General features: G+C 35.4%; 1 protein-coding gene across 1 annotated transcript in view; it reads left to right on the forward strand.

Moving 5' to 3' along the window:
* Positions 1 to 18,983, forward strand: part of TMEM131 (transmembrane protein 131) — a gene marked incomplete at its 5' end in the record, with an annotated part of 212,195 nt that overhangs the window by 157,941 nt on the left and 35,271 nt on the right. Inside the window, 13 exons of the mRNA XM_082746739.1 lie at positions 371 to 481; positions 574 to 708; positions 3,692 to 3,796; positions 5,370 to 5,456; positions 8,857 to 9,009; positions 9,110 to 9,185; positions 9,481 to 9,598; positions 11,660 to 11,798; positions 11,913 to 12,022; positions 12,506 to 12,572; positions 16,815 to 16,966; positions 17,561 to 17,703; positions 18,152 to 18,338. Of these exons, the coding sequence (XP_082602865.1) occupies positions 371 to 481; positions 574 to 708; positions 3,692 to 3,796; positions 5,370 to 5,456; positions 8,857 to 9,009; positions 9,110 to 9,185; positions 9,481 to 9,598; positions 11,660 to 11,798; positions 11,913 to 12,022; positions 12,506 to 12,572; positions 16,815 to 16,966; positions 17,561 to 17,703; positions 18,152 to 18,338 (1,583 nt within the window). The remainder of the gene's footprint in view (positions 1 to 370; positions 482 to 573; positions 709 to 3,691; positions 3,797 to 5,369; positions 5,457 to 8,856; positions 9,010 to 9,109; positions 9,186 to 9,480; positions 9,599 to 11,659; positions 11,799 to 11,912; positions 12,023 to 12,505; positions 12,573 to 16,814; positions 16,967 to 17,560; positions 17,704 to 18,151; positions 18,339 to 18,983) is intronic.

Consider the following 18,983-nt stretch of genomic DNA (forward strand, 5'->3'; position numbering starts at 1 on the left):
TCCTTCTTCATTTGTTTTGCTTGAGTGATTACACATTTTTGGCTGCTATCATGAATACATTGTTTACTAAGACCAAGGACTTTTTGCCTAAGCTCTGGGGCTCTACTTACCTGTGCCTAGTACTTCAGCTTCCTGCTTCTTTTATGGGTCTTTAGAGGAGAAATAGAGACTATGAATGTCTTCATTTCTAATTACTAAAAATACTTCATTGTACAGAATTCTTAATTATATTTTATATATTTGTATCTATGTATATCTTGCCATAAAATATAGAAACCTTAGTATGTCCATATAGCTACTTTCTCTTGATAACATGCTTTTATATAAGTGTGATTTAATGTTTAATCTGTTTTCTTTAATATCTTTCCAGTACTTTGTATTACCCCCGAAAATAGAGGAACGTTTCATAGATTTTGGCATATTGAGTGCTACAGAAGCAAGTAATATTTTATTTGCAATTATAAACAGCAATCCAATTGAGGTAAAAAAAAAATTGTTTTTATTCTAAGTCACATTTAGGGATTTTATGCTAGAGCTATAGTAATCCCTTTCATATCTTTCTTTTTTTTTAAGTTGGCTATAAAAAGTTGGCACATCATTGGAGACGGTTTATCAATAGAACTGGTAGCTACTGAAAAAGGCAACAGAACTACGATAATTGCAAGCCTTCCGGAATTAGAAAAGTCATCTTTATCAGACCAGTCATCAGTAAGCAAACTTTCTTATTGTTTCCTTAAACTTAGTTATATGTTTAAACCCCAAATAAAAGACTATTCCTACGACACATACTTGAACTAATGTTTTTATGAGACTCTTAATAGCATCAGTTATTTGATATTAAAAGGTTCTTGTAGATAATCTACTTCAGCTCCCTTCTTTTATGATGAGGGCACTTGAAACCCAAAGGAGTTAAGTTCTAGCTTGTCATAAAAAGTTCCGTTAACAAAGAAAATTTAAGTGATCTTATTGTAACACAAGTGTCATTACAAGAGAAATTCCAATTGGTACTACACTAATCCTGTGTTCATTGAATTTACTTGGCCAAAGAGATAGCCCTGTGCATTGGTAGACAGTGTTTTTAGTTATACAGAATATTTCTGGACCGTTTTCCATAAGTGAGACAAACCTTGTTTGATCCCTTTGTAGATGTGCCCATGTACTTCAACTCTTAGAAATAGGTACAATTGGTCATAAAAGAGCATGAAACAAGAGAAAACAGATATATCAGTCAAAGGCCATACCACTACTGAAAGTGGAACTTGGAGTTTATACCGATTCACAACAGAACTAGGAGAGTTACCTTATGTGAGAAGGAGCGTAACATACCTCATCTGTAAGTTAAGGATAGAACTCCTTGTGACAGTCTTCTGAAAGAAAGAGAGAATGTCCTTATGCACAAAGATGGTTGGCAAATATGCTTCCATGAGATGCCATCAGCTATAAAAATTTATTTAAATAGTTTGTGCCAGAAGGACCCTCCAAAATAGTTATTTGGCACTATGTCCCACTCCTGGAATTCTTCCCATGGAAGTAATTTAAAGCGCTAAAAGCTCACTGGTATAAAACTGTGCTGCCCAGACAGTTGGAACTAATTAACATATGGCTACAGAGCCTTTGAAATGTGGCTAGTCTCAGTTAAGATGTCTTACGTCAAATACACACCAGATCCGAAGACTTAGTTTGGGATTGTAAGCTGTTAATAATAATATTAAACTACTGATAATGTTTTAATATTGATTACATGTTGAAATGATAATAACTTGGATACATTAGAATAAATGAAAAGTATTAAAATTTTTTTAAAAAGCTAAAATCTGTGAAAAAGAAGATGTTTGTAATAGTGTTATTAATAATTTCAAGTACCTGGAAACAGTCAAATACATAAAGTAAATCATGATTCTATGATTGCGTATGAAGCAAATAAAAAAACTATAAATATAATTGTGTGTAGAAACTTGGAAGATGATTTTTTTTTATTGTGTCCTATTAGTCACCATAAAGTACATCATTAGTTTTTGATGCAGTTTTGGAAGATGATTTATGAGAAAGTGGAAGACAGTACTAAATACTCTAATTGCAACTATGTAGCATTCAAGCTACATAATCAGATATTTGTGAACAGAGGTAATTTATGTCTGTTTATATTTTAATAATTTATAACATTTTAAATTTGATTCAAAAATAAAGCCTCCTTTTAAAACAAGTATATATATGTCCATGGGAAGTAATATTTGTCACTCCAGCTGAGGTTTTATTTTTAATAAAAGTAGAATGCTGAGGGGCACCTGGGTGGCTCAGTATTAAGCGACTGCCTTCAGCTCAGGTCATGATCCCAGGGCCCTGGGATCAAGCCCCGCATCTGGCTCCCTGCTCAGCGGGAAGCCTGCTTCTCCCTCTCCCACTCCCCCTGCTTGTGTTCCCTCTCTCGTTGTGTCTCTATCAAATAAATAAATAAGATCTTAAAAAAAAAAAAAGTAGAATGCTGAAAAAGGGCAATAATTAAGCCAGCCATTAATGTATTCCTTCAACAGTAAAGTTAGAATAAAAGTGTATGTATATCTACTCCCAGCTGTTTGCATTTTACTGTTTCCTGGGAAGACATTAAAAATATAATAATTCTAGAAATCTGGATCATTTCCTAGCAATAAATAGCATATGTTAACACATACTATTTAAACTTGAAAGGTCCATTTAAAAACATAAAGCCAGTTTGATAATTTAGGGTTTTAGAATTAGCTTTTATATAAAACTGTAAATTTAAAAACAAGGGACAGAAAGATGAGATCATTGTTATGAACTCTTAAAATAGGAAGTTGTAGTGAGTTGCCAACTTCAAAATAGCAACTCCACAAAATGATTTTTCTTTAAGCTTATAACACTTTAAACTTTCAATTGTTTTTCTGAAACCCAAAGCTATGAACTAAATTATCGTCCTGTTCCTTACAAAACACACATTGCCAACAATTCAGTGTTCTTCAGACCTTTGTACTGATTTGTGCAGTCTACACAGTAGAGTAGAAAGCCTTAGAATGGCACAAAGCCAACACAGAAAATGCTTTTAAGGAGAAAGTGACTATGTTTGGTGTGTTACCATCTTCTATTTTAAGGTAACCATGAATTCTAGATAAAATATAACTAATAATTAAGGTGCAACTTCACAAAATGAATTATTTTTCTTTGAGAATTTCACAATTGAAAAGTGCTGACAGGAGGAAAGGGGACAACCACTGTCACACACCACACACAAAAATTGACTCATACAGATGAAAAACTTAAATTTAAGACCTGAACCCGTAAAACCCCCTAGACGAAGGGGGCAAGTCCCTTGATCACATCAGGGTTGGTGATGATTTTTTTGGATCTGATTCCCTTTGCTCCAGCCCTCACCCTCTCTGTTGGTGCAGGTACATGCAGGATGTATGAGGACCATACCCCTTTTGCACCTTGGCAGACGGGAATCTGTTCCTCAGGGAACTGTTGTCTCAGTGGCCCATGGAATAAGTGTAGTAAATAGGGATCTAAGAATGGGCATTATTTTGAGATATTTGTACAAGATGGTATGGTAATTCAGTGTCATACAGTATATGTTAGAATTTGGAGGTCAGGCCATTACAAATAGTGTTCTTTACCGTTTTAATAGGAAACTGCAGCTAGCGAGGCTAATGAATGATATCCTTTCTACCACACACAGGTAATATTAGCTTCAGGCTACTTTGCAGTATTCAGAGTCAAACTTACTGCAAAAAAACTGGAAGGGATTCACGATGGAGCCATACAGATCACCACAGACTATGAGGTAAAGACTGTGGGAATTCATGTCAATGAGGTTTTTCTGATAATTCAGTCTTTTTTTGTTTGTTTTTATAGAAATGACTAAGTTTGCTAATAAAGTTACAGTTTATCTGTTTCGTACCTTAAAAACTGAGCTTTTAGTTTACAAAATCTTGGTGTTCATTAGCTCCTACTTTTCTGATATAATCCAAACCTCTTAACTAAAAACAACTTCAGAAAAATGGCTTTGGCACATTTTTAATTGCTCTCTTGGAAACCTGCTTACACATAGTTATAGCATTGCACAGATCCTGACTGAAATTCCTAAATGAGATAACTGATTCTTTTGCAATCATTAATACACTCCTGTGTAATATTCCCAAAAAGGAAGATACAATCAAGAAATCATATCTTGGGGCGCCTGGGTGGCTCAGTGGGTTAAGCCACTGCCTTCGGCTCAGGTCATGATCTTAGGGTCCTGGGATCGAGTCCCGCATCGGGTTCTCTGCTCCGCGGGGAGCCTGCTTCCTCCTCTCTCTCTGCCTGCCTCTCTGCCTACTTGTGATCTCTGTCAAATAAATAAATAAAATCTTTAAAAAAAAAAAAAGAAAAAGAAATCATATCTTAATTTGAGTTCTTATGATACTGTATTTACATGAGTCATTCTAAGTCAAGGGCAGAGTAAAAATCATTGAGCTTTTGAAAGACTCTTTGTGGTGTTTATTATCATGTTGCATTCAGTCATATTTTTTAATGGATATATTTCTGCCAGACTTAAGTATTTTAATTTAATATTTACAAGTTCTTCAGGAAGCTGAACACTGCTAAATTCAACAAGTTGCTTCCGCTAGTCTCTTGTTTTCAACCCATACAACCCCCACATAAAAGAAAGCTAACTCAGAATAAACAGAACTGGTCATTTAATAATAATATATATAAATAATATATAGTAATAACTATAATAGATTTGTTGGGAGTGTGTCAACTAATTACCTCCAAAAGTGAAAAATTCTTGTTTATCACTCTGAGAGAAATAAGTACATTTCATAGCTAAGATAAATTTTTATTAGTATGGATAAAGGTGAGAATTGGGAAAAAATATCTTAAGTATTTTTATGAGTTTCAGAGTGTAAGTTGATATTCAGCATCTATACTGTTAAACTCATTTTTTAAATTAAGTTGAGGTCAATTGCTGCATACAAAAAATTTAGAATCACATAACTCTGGAAAATGCTAAGTGTTGCTTACATTGTTTTAGGAGTAGAGTTTGACTTTCCTTGTTAACGTAATCATCCACAAAATAACCAGTATTATGAAAAATCTATTCTTCATTTCTTCCCCACTGTTTCATCTTATTTACCATGTTTTCAGTGAATCATTGAGAAATACATGGAAATGTATTTCAGAGCATTTTATGGAGTACATTGGTCAAATTGAACAGTTTTCATGGGTAATTTTAATATTGCTTTTGAGTTGGTTATTGCTAATATAAGTCCCAAGATGACCTTCTTTTATATCCTCAAGAATAATGCAATAATGATCAAGATCAGTCTCATACTTAAACACATTTCTTTATGGTCTGCTTCTTCACTTTACAGATCCTAACAATTCCTGTGAAGGCTGTAATTGCAGTGGGTTCGCTGACTTGCTTCCCAAAACATATGGTTCTTCCACCTGCCTTTCCAGTAAGAGATTTAATTTATAGGGGTTTTTAAATATATATACGTTTTTTCTTTGCCTTTACCTCTGTGTTCCTAGAATCCAACAGTAAAGTGAGTTATTCTTTATTAATTGCTTATTTTAAGGTAAAACATTGAACTAGTTATTTTAAGGTAAAACATTGAACTAGGTTCCATAGGAGGTATAAAGAGGAATAAGAAATAGTCCTTTCTCTCAAAAAGTTTTCTATTTAGATTGGGAAATGGACCCATGATTCATAAATGTAAAAGCAGAATGTAGAAAATGCCCTAAAAGTTATAAAAATGAAGTGCTGTGAGTGAACTACACACATAATTGTCCATGTTAGCTAGCTTAGAATTTCTTTTGGCAGGATAGATAGGAAGGGTAGTTAGAACTTACATTCAGATCCCTGGGATCAACCTGAAGGCACAGAGGCAGTAAAGTCTGAGATGGCTTTATGTAGTAGTGAGTTGCCTAGTTTGACAAGAATCGAGGGAAATTGGAAGAGGAGATGAAATGACATGTTGGAGTGATAGCATGAAAAAAATGCATTTAAGTCCATGAAAAATCTAAAGTTTTTAAGCAAAGGCATGACATCATTAGAGCTGAGCTTTACCATTGTTTCTCTGGCAGAAGTAAATAAAGGGTGCATACGGAAGTGACAGTAGAGTGCCTGAGGTCAACCCAGGAACTCTGTTCATTGTCCATTTGAAAAATGTCAGGAGGGGCTTTGAGCTTAGGGCATTGGCAGAGGCAGTAAAGCCCTTTCATACTTCTAAGCCTTGGCTGTTAGTCTGTCTTGAATGCCCTTCCTCATGGCCTACCGACAAAGAACTACACATTTTCCGAGATTCAATTTCATGTCGTCATATCCCTGACGATTTCTTGACTCTGCTAGATAATTACTAAGTATTACATCTTGGAATGATTTTAAATTACTCTTTGCAGCAGGTGTCACAAGTGCTTTAAAGTATTGCTCTATGTGTTGGTCTTCTCCATGAGACTCTAAGATCCTCTAGGAAAGGGATAAGGGATCCTATATCCCCAAAGCAGGCAGTTAGTAAGTAGGTAATGGGTGGATGAAAGAGCAAAATAATGGAGAAGTGAGCTTAGGCAAGAGACATTTCAGATTCAAACTGCTTGAATATCCTGACAAGGCCCTACTAATTGAAGTAGCTAGGTAGAGTAGATAGAGTCAAAAATATGACTTAGAGTTTGAACCTAGAAAAAGAAAAAAGAAATGGAAAACCAAAAGACAGCCACAGCCTTTTGCAGGAAGGCAATGTGGTAAGTTCAGGAGACATGGGGGCAAATGTAGAAGTGTCCCTTGCCGTGTGGAAGGAAACATGGTGGGTTATGAGAAAACAGCATGTTGTAAAAATCTTAATGCTATATATAATAAAACCTGAATTTGGAATTTAGCACCTTAAAAAGATAACTTTTGAGTTCATAGTTTCAACCTATTTGATTCTTAATTAAATCTTTGTCTTCTTATCATTCCACTTTGCACTTGACTTCATTATTTATCCAAAAAGACCTTATTCCTTTGCCTTTTCAATCAATGATCTCCTTAAATACAGCACAAATCCTACAACAGAATAATTCAGTAGTGACACAGCGTAAGGCCCAGGGATGGAGTAAATGAGAAAGCGTCTGTATAAAAACAAGGTGTTGATTTTGAACAAAGTAGGATTAAACTTTTAAATATCCTCAGATGGCTTACATTACCAGATACTTACTTGGAATCACAGATTAACTTGATATTACTGTCCTAGTCAGGCTGTTATAACAAATTACCACAGATTGGGTATCTTAAACAACAAGCATTTACTTCTCACAGTTCTGAATGCTTGGAAAGCCCTAGATGAAAGCACTGGGCAGATGCAGTATATGGTGAGGGCATTGGTCCTGATTTTACAAATGGCTGTCTTCTCACTGTATCCTTACATAGCCAGCAGATCAGGGAGGGAGGGCAAGCTCTTTTGTCTCTCCTTTTAAGGTCATTAATCCCATTCATTAGGACTTCACCCTTATGACCTAATCACCTACCAAAAGCCTCACCTCTGATACTGTCACGGTGAGGGTTAAAATTTCAACGCATGAATGGGTTGGTGGGGGGGTCACATTCATTCCATAACAGTCACAGGTTCTGTAAAATCCTTATCCAATGGAGTATACTAGCACCAATTAATGAAAACAATACATCCAAATTAGCATTTCAAGTACTCATAATTTAATACTTAATATTTGAATACCATCATAAAATGAACTTTTATACCTGTTACCTCTTTTGACCCACCCTCCAACACACACACACTCCTGAGAGACAAAACATGGACTTGAGCAAAATGATTATTACCAGTGCATGCCAGGAAGACACAGCTGGTTAGAAGCCAGGCTCAGGCTGTCGGGCTGTCAAAGATGGGCTTTCTGCTGTGTTTCCCTCTGCCTGGGGTGCAAATGATGAGTATTACTTTTAACCTCACCCTCATTCAATTCCTTTTTTCTGTGTGCTCTCTTAATTTCTGTGTCTTCTTATACCAGATATTTGCCCAGTGGATATGATCATTTTTGAGACTTCTTCCAATGACTAGGAATCATATTATAAGATCGAATTCTAAACTCAAATGAAAGTATATTTCTTATTGAAGATTATTTAAATTATTTAATTTTTTACTTAAAATCTGATACCCTATCATAGGGAGAAGCATGCAGCTGATAAGAGCAGTCATTGGTTATCTGGTTATTTAATCTGTCTGCTGTGTTAAGATATTTGATAACCTGTATTTTTATAAGATGTCTAATTTGTGTTTAGCACAAATGATATTTTTTCTTTTAAAAAGAAAATACTTCTAAGTAAAATAAATCTGATTTTTTTTTTGTCTTGTTTGGCTTTTGATTTTAGAATTAAATTATTTCATCGTGAATTTGGATACTTGGAGGGCAGCCTGGCCTTGGTATAAACAAATCTTGCTTAACAAACTGACAATGACCATTTCCTTTATTCAAAGCTATCTCTGTTTATTACCTTTTTTAGCAGCCTCATTATTTTAACATCAGATATGGACATTTTTCTTATTTTATTTCATTTTCACAAGATTATAGAGATTTGTCCAGCTGATTTTTGTATAACAGGTCATGAAAATGACAAATTAAAAAATAATTTTATATATATATATATATATATATATATATATATATATAAATACACACACACATAGAGAGAGATAAATATAGATATATTTGGGAGCGCTCTGATTACAAAATTAGAGATTATCAAGTGATAAAAATTCCAATTGTCTTTTGGAGTTTGGTTCCTGAAAAATATGTCTGTCACCTCTAAATTGTGTGTTCTTAAGAAAATCCAACCATATATTAATGAGTTTGTTTGTTTGTTTTCTTCAGGGGAAAGTAGTTCATCAAAGCTTAAATATTATGAATTCCTTCTCACAGAAGGTAAAAATACAACAAATACGATCTTTGTCAGAAGATGTGCGATTTTACTACAAACGATTACGGGGCAATAAGGAAGACTTGGAGCCAGGAAAAAAGTCAAAGGTTTGAGAACATTGTATTTGAGGATTCCCTTCTGTTAGTATTGTGTTACAGTGACCTTCTCTGGATTTAGGATTCACGGTTCTCCTGTGCCTCTTTGTAGATTGCAAACATTTATTTTGATCCTGGACTGCAGTGTGGGGATCATTGCTATGTTGGCTTGCCTTTTCTATCCAAATGTAAGTTATCTTGCTATTCTCTGTCATCCCCTTCACTCCACCCAAAATATTCTTTGATGAAAGGCTGCCGCTTTCAAAGTCCATCTCTATCCCATGGTACCATGGAAGTCATTTGAAGGGAAGTTGACAAGTGGTTGTAGATTGTAGGGCTGAGTTTGTCATAAAGTATGTGTCCTTGTTGTAGCTGAACCCAAAGTACAGCCTGGTGTACCATGGAAGTCATTTGAAGGGAAGTTGACAAGTGGTTGTAGATTGTAGGGCTGAGTTTGTCATAAAGTATGTGTCCTTGTTGTAGCTGAACCCAAAGTACAGCCTGGTGTAGCCATGCAGGAGGACACATGGGATGCTGACTGGGATTTGCATCAAAGCCTCTTCAAAGGATGGATGGGAATAAAGGAAAATTCAGGTCATAGGTGAGTGGTTTTGCTTTAAGTATGTTTAGCTGTTTTTATAAGTTTGAAATGTCTCTGTTGATACTACTTTCTAAATGTTACTCTTATATTAGGTTCTTTTACTTCTCTATAGCTAAGAAAATAATGCTTCATCTTGAGAAACTTATTAAAAAGGAGTCTTAAATTGCCATTTTAATTGCATGTTGCTCAGAAATACACACACTACCATTTTTCTCTTTCCTTCAGTGCTCGAGATACTTCCTTAAAATCAAAGACCTATTTGAAGTTGTCTTTATAGAGGATGCATACATTGTTCACCTGAGATACAGCCATTTGCGTAAGAGCTACCACTGCCCTCTGGTAAAGGCAGAGAAAATGTTTCCTAGGTTCAATCCTGCAGTGGAGACCAAGTGTCCATTTGCTCCTTGTGAAAAGAACTGCCTCTTCCCTTTCCAGGTGCTGAGCCGTTAGGGGGCACCTAGAGCCCAGTTCACTGAGGCTCAGCCATATGTCATTGGCAGGCAGAAAACGTGCTAATGACAAACCCTACCACACCTGGATTCAAAAGCAGAAACACACTTCCTCAGCAAGGTAGAAGTACGATCTTTCTTGTGCTCCAGAAGAGAATTTGATTAGAATATTGATAACATGGTAACTGATAACAACTGCTCTTCTTCACTTGGCTAATTTGAATGTTTTTGTCAGTATCAAGATAATCTAATTTATAGTACTATAAGTTTTTCAAACCATTAGTGATTGAATCTGAGGGTTTCGTTTATCTGAACTATCTACTATCAAAACTTTTCTTAAGGCAAAAGAGTTAAATTTCTACTTTAAAATGGTGAAAATAAATAGAGAGAAATCTCTAATGAATTCACTAGTTTTTGGTCGCCTACATTTCCGTTACTGACCTTACAGTGTATAGACAGTCTCCAAATGTTAACATTATGAATAGATAAACTTGGAGCAGTGCTAAAGAGCCTCTTCACCTCTCCCCTACCAAAACCTCTCTCTTCCTCCTTGTATGCCCAGCACTCCACAGCTAAGAAGCTAGGCTTCTCATCTGTCCCATACCATCATGTCCCAGGTGCACAGTGACTGTGGCATTCTCCCTGCTGCTGACTTTGTGTTACAGAGAATTTCTGTTCTTCGTCTTGTAGAAACTTACCAATATTAGAGTGTCACAGTTCAGTAGTATTGTGGGTTTAAATGGGCTTCAGTGGGGGCGCCTGGGTGGCTCAGTCATTAGGCGTCCGCCTTCAGCTCAGGTCCTGGTCCCAGGGTCCTGGGATCGAGCCCTGATTTAGGCTCCCTGCTTGGTGGGAAGCCTGCTTCTCCCTCTCCCAGTTCCCCTGCTTGTGTTCTCTCTCTCTCTCTCTCTATCAAATAAATAAATAAAATCTTAATTTAAAAAAACAAATAAAAGTGGGCTTTTGTGTTTGGGCCCAGGAACCTTAGTGCTGTGTGTAATAGTGTTTCCTTAGGGAATATGTTCTTGAGTTCTAAACAGCTGGCTTATGAATGCTCATAAGTAGAGAAATATTCAAATGAGGTCCTGAATATTTTTGATAACTCTACATATATCTGCGCAAAACCCTCATATGTATTACCACTTCAGCTGACATCCTTGTTGCATATTAAGATTTTCCTTCATTTTTTTCTTTTTAATCTCGGGGGGTAAAAAGATGTATGCCAAGCAATGCACTGCCTTCTCATAAGTTCTACTGATGAATATGCATCAGCACTCTGCTGTTGGTGTCTAGATCTTTCCACTAGGCTGCAAGTTCCTTTAGGATCCCTTAACACCATATGTTATATGTATATGCCTACCTTGTCCTTCACTATTCAGTACAAAAACAACACAGGTGATCAGTGATAGAGACTTTGGCAACTCTTTGTGCCAAAACAGACATCTTTACAGATGTCTATTAAAAACATAGTAAAATGTCAGAACAAATAAAACTATATTTATTCAGGGCCAGAATAAAATTTCTGAAGTATACAAGCCTAATTAGATTTCTTATATTCAGAAAACTCAGATACTTCATTTTGATATAGTAACTAACAATTTTTTTTTTCTAGACTGAGTGCTTTATTTGAAGTAAATACAGACCTTCAAAAAAATATATTATCAAAAATCACTGCTGAGCTCTCCTGGCCTTCTATAATTAGCTCACCCCGGCACTTGAAATTTCCACTTACTAATACAAACTGCTCCTCCGTAAGTATTCAGAGTAACATTGGTTTTTGGAAATTCGTAACAGGATTGTTAAGTATCTACTCTTACTTTTAACTATAGAAACATTTCATTTACTGTTTTGTTACTTTGTTTAAGGAAGAAGAGATTACTTTGGAAAATCCTGCAGATGTTCCTGTCTATATTCAATTTATTCCTTTGGCTTTATATTCCAATCCTTCAGTCTTTGTAGATAAGTTAATATCAAGGTAAGCACTGCTTTAATTAATCAAAATGTTCTATATTAGCATTGAATTATTATTTTACACATTTAGAACTCTATCGCAGCTTATACAGTTAGAGATTTGACTTAGAGAAATTCTAAATCCGTAATTAAAATTGAGAGGGGGTTCTGGAGAGAGCTATTCATAATATGTTAAATATCTAGAAGAGTTTTCAGTTTAAGACAAGAAAAAGTAATGTTGAACTCCTGTCTAAAAAAATATTAAAAAGTGAAAGATCATAAAGAGAAAGCAAGTGGAACCTTTTAAATATCTTAGTTTTAAAAACTGAATGAAAGATTAACTATAAATTGTGGCCTTTAATTTTTGGAAGGCTATTAATCTGGTAATACTGACCTCAGAATCTGCCAAAAGGTAATTTGCAAATAAAGTACAGACTTGATAATTACTCTAATTACCCATTAATTATGATGCTGTTTATGAAGAAATACATATACTTTTTTATTTTAGGTTTAACTTGAGTAAGGTGGCAAAGGTAGATTTAAGAACGCTAGAATTCCAAGTCTTCAGAAACAGTGTAAGTATGCAAACTTCATACTATTCCTGAGAAATAACTCTATGATATGATAAGTGCAAACATGGAGGAAACCTACTGACTATCCTTAAATTTGGCTGAAGGGGAAGTTACTGAAGAAGTCAGAGCAGTCCAATAATTAGAGGCAAAAAAAAAAACCCAGGAGGAATAGATGGGATTTAGATCAACATGAGGCACACTGGGTAGAAGATTCCAGTTTGCAGGCATTACTCCTTGAGTCCATGAAGGTTTACAATAATGGCTACCAGAAACCCTGAGAGTATCTAAATGAGGTATATACTAACATAATTTATTTTTATTAAGCTTCAAAATATTGAGCTTGGTCATTTAAATTTTTATTTTGGATACTTCCAAATAAAATTGTAAGCTCCATTAATGCCAGACCCATAGTTGTTGAACAGATTAAACAAACTCATGGGAAGTCCTTCAAATGGTTCCTTGGTGCGTAGGAAGACTATGCTGAATGTTGACTAGATAAGTCAATCTGTGGCTAAGTAGGCCAGGAAAGAAAAGCAGTAGGAAGGTTTTCAGGATTGGGGACCCATCTTGAAGAATGCTTCCCAGAATTGCATGAGCATCTAGTCTGTGTCAGCATTATAGCAGGTACATTCACATTTGTGAATTACAGGCAGCCAGGCTGAGCAATTACTAACTACCCCAAAAGGTAAAGATTTCCTTGTTCTATTGCTGGGGAAAAATAAAGCTCAGGAAAAGGAAGGAACTTGCCCCAAGTTCATACCTAGCAGGTATGAAATAACTGGCAGGGCGAAATTAAAGTCTGGTTCTCTCAGATCCCAGAGCCCTCCCCCATACTGTCATGCCACGTAGTCAGTGTCCCTAATGAGCCTGTCAAACCAGATAACCTATAGTTCTTGAAATACTTGTGTTCTTTCCCATAGTTTCATGTTTTAGTCTATAAGGCATGTGTAAGCTAAATCTTTGTAGAATAGTAGGTTTTTTTATACTGTCTTAAAGTCAATTTTGTGTAAGAAAGTAAATTTCAATGTATCTTTTTTCTGCCAAATAATAGAACACCAGACTGGAATGTAGACATATATTCTAGTCTCGTACCTTTCTCTTAGAATCTTTTTGTGGTCAGTTTTTTCCATGCATAAAATGCATAAAATGACAACCTAATAAGCTCAAGGTTATCTAGATTCCAAATAATTAGAAAGCTCAATAATCAGAGATTTCTTTTGCCCTGCTTTTATAAGGGACGAAATATACATAAGAAGTAAATGAGCTAATATTTACCTTTTTTTCTTATCAAACACAAGTTCTTTAGTGTTACTTACAGGGTATAAAACACTGAAATGTAGGCACTGTGAAAGGTAGGAAGATGTGTAAGAATATTCTAGATCTCACAAATTTATTCTAAATATGAAATACTAGATCTTAGAGTAAGGTTAGGATGAATTCTAACTCCGTCCTCTCTAGTGGTTATAAAACCCATGGTTTTCAAAGTATTTGGCCTCCTTTACAGTATTAAATTATTCATGACTCCAAAGAGGTTTTTTTGTTCATGTGGGTCACATCTCTCAGTATTTACCATATTAAAAATTAAAACTGAGAGATCTTTTCTGCAAAAGGCCAAAAAGTATATGAAAACGTGCTCAACATCACAGTCATTAGGGAAATGCAAGTTAAAACCACTATAAGATATCATCTCACACCTGTTAAAATAGCTATTATCAAAAAGACTGGATATAACAAATGCTGGTGTGGATGTGGAAAGAAGAGTAGGAATGTAAATTGGTACAACCACTATGGAAAACAGCATAGAGGATCCTCAAAAAATTTAAAATAGAACTACCAAATGAGCCAGCAATTCCACTTCTGGGAATATGTGCAAAGGAAACAAAAACACTAACTCAGAAAGATATCTGCACCCCCATGCTCACTGCAGTATTATCTGTAATAGCCAAGGCAACAATCTTAAATGTCCATTGGTGAGTGAATAGATAATGATCTTATGGTATATAAATTTATACATGGAATATTATTCAGCCAAAAAAAAACCAAACAAACAGGGAAATCCTACCATTTTGTGGCAACATGTATGGACTTTGAAGGTATTATGCCAAGTAAAATAAGTCAGAGCAAGGCGGTACTGTATCTCACTTACATGTGGAATCTTAAAAAAAGGGAAAAAAATCAGACTCCTAGAAAAAGAGATCAGACTTGTGGTTACCAGAGGTAGAGGGATGAGGGGAGAGGGAATTGGGAGAGAAGTGGTCAAAAGGTATAAACTTCCAAGTACAGGACGAGGAAGTACTAGGGATGTGATGTGTGATTACAACATGTTGACTAGAGCCAACACTGCTGTATATAGTAGATAGTTGTTAAGAGAGTGATCCGAAGAGTTTTCATCACAGGGAGAAAGCTCTTTTCCTTTTATTCTTTTTTTCATTTTTTTCTTTTTACTATGTCTGTATAAGAAGGTGGATGCTGGCTGAGCCCATTGCAATAATCATTTTACAGTATATGTAAATGAGACCCCTGTGTCTTAAACTTACACAGTGATGTATGTCAGTTATATCTCAAAACTGGGAAAAAACTGTGAAAGATCTTTAAAATACTTAATTCATTTAAAATAAAAATAAACTCATTCCATTTAACACAGGTAACATAAAAATTAAAAATAGCTGTATTTTCCCAAAAAGACTTTTTGCAAGAAGAGCAGATTGTTTTACATTTTTACAGATCTCTTTTAATGGCTCTCAGACCTAATACACAGATAGAGCCCCACTGCTTCTGCATTTAGTCTCTCATGCTGTATTGTTTTGATTGAAGTATATGACAGATATCTGACATGACCTGGCACAGATACATAGTTTTAAAAAAAAGAGTATCTTAACTGCCTTTTTAATTAATTCTAACAGCATGCATCAGTTATTCAGAAAATATTGATTCACTGAGATAGGCAGAGCTTCCAAATGTTGACATGATTCACTCTACAAAATCCAAAAAAAATCATATTCATTTATATAATTACCAATCTCATCAAGGAATTCCTTAACTATCGGAAAACTGTGAAGTTCACCGGGATAGATGTACGTTTTCCAAAATTCTGAATTTTCTCACTCAAATTTTATCATGGGCAACAAATACTTCAGTTGTTTTTCCTTAATTGGACAGATGGACTTCATTTTTGCGAAAATCTCTACCAAATACCCAAGTCTGAACAACCACAGACTGTCAGTCATTCTTTCAACTATAAATGGTCTTCCATGAGAAAAGCAGCTAATTCAGTTTGTCTCTCAAAGGGTAGACAATGTGATGCTTCAGTAGGCAGCTTCATTAAGTCTATTGACTGTAAGTTATGTTTGTAGAATCATGCCAACACAAGAAGATAGATATATAGGTTTTAAACCTAACTATGCCAAGTGGAGGAGAAAGTCATGCAAACCTCACTCCCCTTCCACATATTAGCAGAGCCTTGAAGAACCGTGGACATTTGTAGCCAGGAGTTTCCAACCCTTCCCCCGCCCCACCAAAAAAGCTTAAACTTAATGTTGCTTAAAAATTAGAACAGCGTATCCTTAAGTATGAACTATCATATATTTAATAAAAAGTATATTTTAAATCTTATCTGTAACTGGCTATCAATAAGCCATCTTTTGATTATTAAACTAAGCTATTATTTAACTTTCAGTCAGTCAAATGTTAAACAGTAATTATGTGCTGAGCTTTCAAAATAATATTCAAAGATAGATGGATATGAGTTGGAAATATTTTTACAAATAAATAAAATCTGATATACCCTGAAGACTCTTCAGCTGATACCCATCAGAAGGAGAAGGAACAGGAAGATTAGATGAAAGTAGGAATGGCAACATAGGACTTTAGGGTGCTGGTTGCACAGCTCTTAGCTTTGTGCTAAAATTTTGAGCTTTGCTTCTTAGGTTTATGCCCTTTTCATATATGTGTATTACATTTCAGAATTTTTTAGTCTTAAACAAAAACAAATGCCTAGTACAAATATAGGGACTTTGTGAAAGGGATTCAAAGTCCTTTTGGTGACTTAAAGCACAATGAGAAGGGCCATCACTGGTTGCTACTTCTCTCTGCAGGCTAAACAGTATCTGAATCATGAGGGGTAAAATTGTTCACATGTTTAATCAGTTCAAGAAAGTAGTACTGGGCTGTGGATGGGGTAAAGAAAAAAACTTCTTTCCGGAGAATATAGTAGTGACTTCTCTTGTTTTACCCAATGATTTTAAGGCTCATCCACTGCAGAGTTCAACAGGATTTACAGAAGGCCTCTCTCGACATTCAATTTTAAACCTAATTTTAAAACCTGGAGAAAAGAAATCTGTGAAAGTAAAGTTTACTCCAATTCACAATAGAACTGTTTCTTCACTAATCATAATCAGGTATGTTCTCTGATTTAACTGTGCGTTGATTTTTAGTACTTACTCAGAAGTCCTTACTTGCGTCTAATTTATTAAATAGGGTATTCACGGGTGCCTGGGTGGCTCAGCTGGTTAAGCAACTGCCTTCGACTCAGGTCATGATCCTGGAGTCCCAGGATCGAGTCCCACATCAGGCCCCATGCTCAGCAGAGAGTCTGTTTCTCCCACTGACCCTCACCCCCATGGTCTCTCTCTCTCTCAGGTATTTTTAAAAATAAATTAAAAATAAATAGGGTATTCACTTTGTCCAAAACATGCACACAACATATCACACTTGATGAAATGTACCTCTGATTATATTTAGAACTTGAAAACCTGAATAGTGTTCTTACTATACCATGTGTGACTCTTAAAAATGAAAAACTCTTGCTTCTCTCTGTGTAAAGATTTTTAAATTCTTGAAGTGTAAATATTTCATTCTAAAGTTTAGTATATTCATTTTTACATGGTTTATTAAAAAAATAAGAGTTATAGATCAATTATCTATAATTTATGTAAATTTATAATTTATTAATGCAAATTTTAATGGGAGAAAATTCTGTATTTCTTGCACAGAAATAATCTGACAGTGGTGGATGCTGTGATGGTCCAAGGACAAGGAACAACTGAGAACTTGAGGGTGGCAGGCAAACTTCCAGGTCCAGGGAGTTCCTTACGCTTTAAAATCACAGAAGCATTGTTGAAAGATTGTACAGATAGTAAGTATTCCTAACAGTTTCAGTGGCACAACTTTCAGTGTTTGTTTCCAAAAATAAATAATTCCCCCAAAACAAACAGTATTTCTCTACGTTCATGTGTGTATATTAGTGATGAATACTTAAGATTTTTAATGAAATACCCTGACTTGTTTTCACCGTTGATTTGAATCTTCAAATATTTAAAAGTTCAATTTCCATTGCATGTCTTAGATGATTTACCCTGAGTATGAAAAATAAAGCATAATTAAACTTTTGCTATCTCAAATGGTACAATAAAGTGGAATAGTACTTCCTGATGAAGTCTGGGTACCAGCTAATCTCTTCGGCATCAGGAGTTTGGCATACATTGGCATACATAATGTTTGGCATACATTTATGGTGAATGTGATCATTTGGACCTGCAGCACCTGCTAACAAGATTTTATACTCTTGACATTCCTTCCTTTAGGTTTGAAACTAAGAGAACCAAATTTCACATTGAAAAGAACATTTAAAGTAGAGAATACGGGGCAACTTCCTATTCACATAGAAACCATTGAAGTCAGTGGGTACTCGTGTGAGGGATACGGCTTTAAAGTTGTTAATTGTCAAGAGTTTGCACTAAGTGCCAACGCCTCTAAAGACATAATCATATTGTAAGTATTATCTTGGGAGATGTAACGAATTACTGGCTTCCCATCACCCTCAAATAGTACAGTTGTTCAGACTGTGCAAAGATATGTTTTCATACTCACAAAAAAAGTCTTTATCCACAAATGTACTCATTTGATTTGTTTCCCCTTCATCTTTAGTTATTTCTTTGTATCATTGTTTGTGAAACTTCCTATATATCCAAAGTGGATCAGATAATCTTAGAAACTGGTTTCACAATTATTTCCAGGGCTGTGTTAAAGCATAAGGTTTTAGTAGGAAATTGATTCTAAATTCAGTCTCAGTAACAGAGAGGTCCCTGCATCGCACACATGCAGTTTTTCCATGTTGTACAATGGAGGAGTGCGTAATGTTCTGGTCAGAAGACATTGTTAATGCCTGTATTGGGAATAGCTGCAGCCTATTTGACAGTTAATTGGTAACTTGTTAGATTATAGAGTTTGTGTAATAAAATGTAACCTCTGTCCCCTTAACTGAGTGATACTTTCATGATCTTCAATGGGTAGTCACTCAGTACGGAATGATAGTACTCATGTACGGCATAGTGCTTGGTACCTAACGACACAGTGGAGAAGATGACGCCTCTCCTCACGGTGCCGACCATCTGGTTGGAGAGCATACAGTTAGCA

This window comes from Mustela nivalis (assembly GCF_964662115.1).
Source record: "Mustela nivalis genome assembly, chromosome: 8".
Lineage (NCBI taxonomy): Eukaryota > Metazoa > Chordata > Mammalia > Carnivora > Mustelidae > Mustela > Mustela nivalis.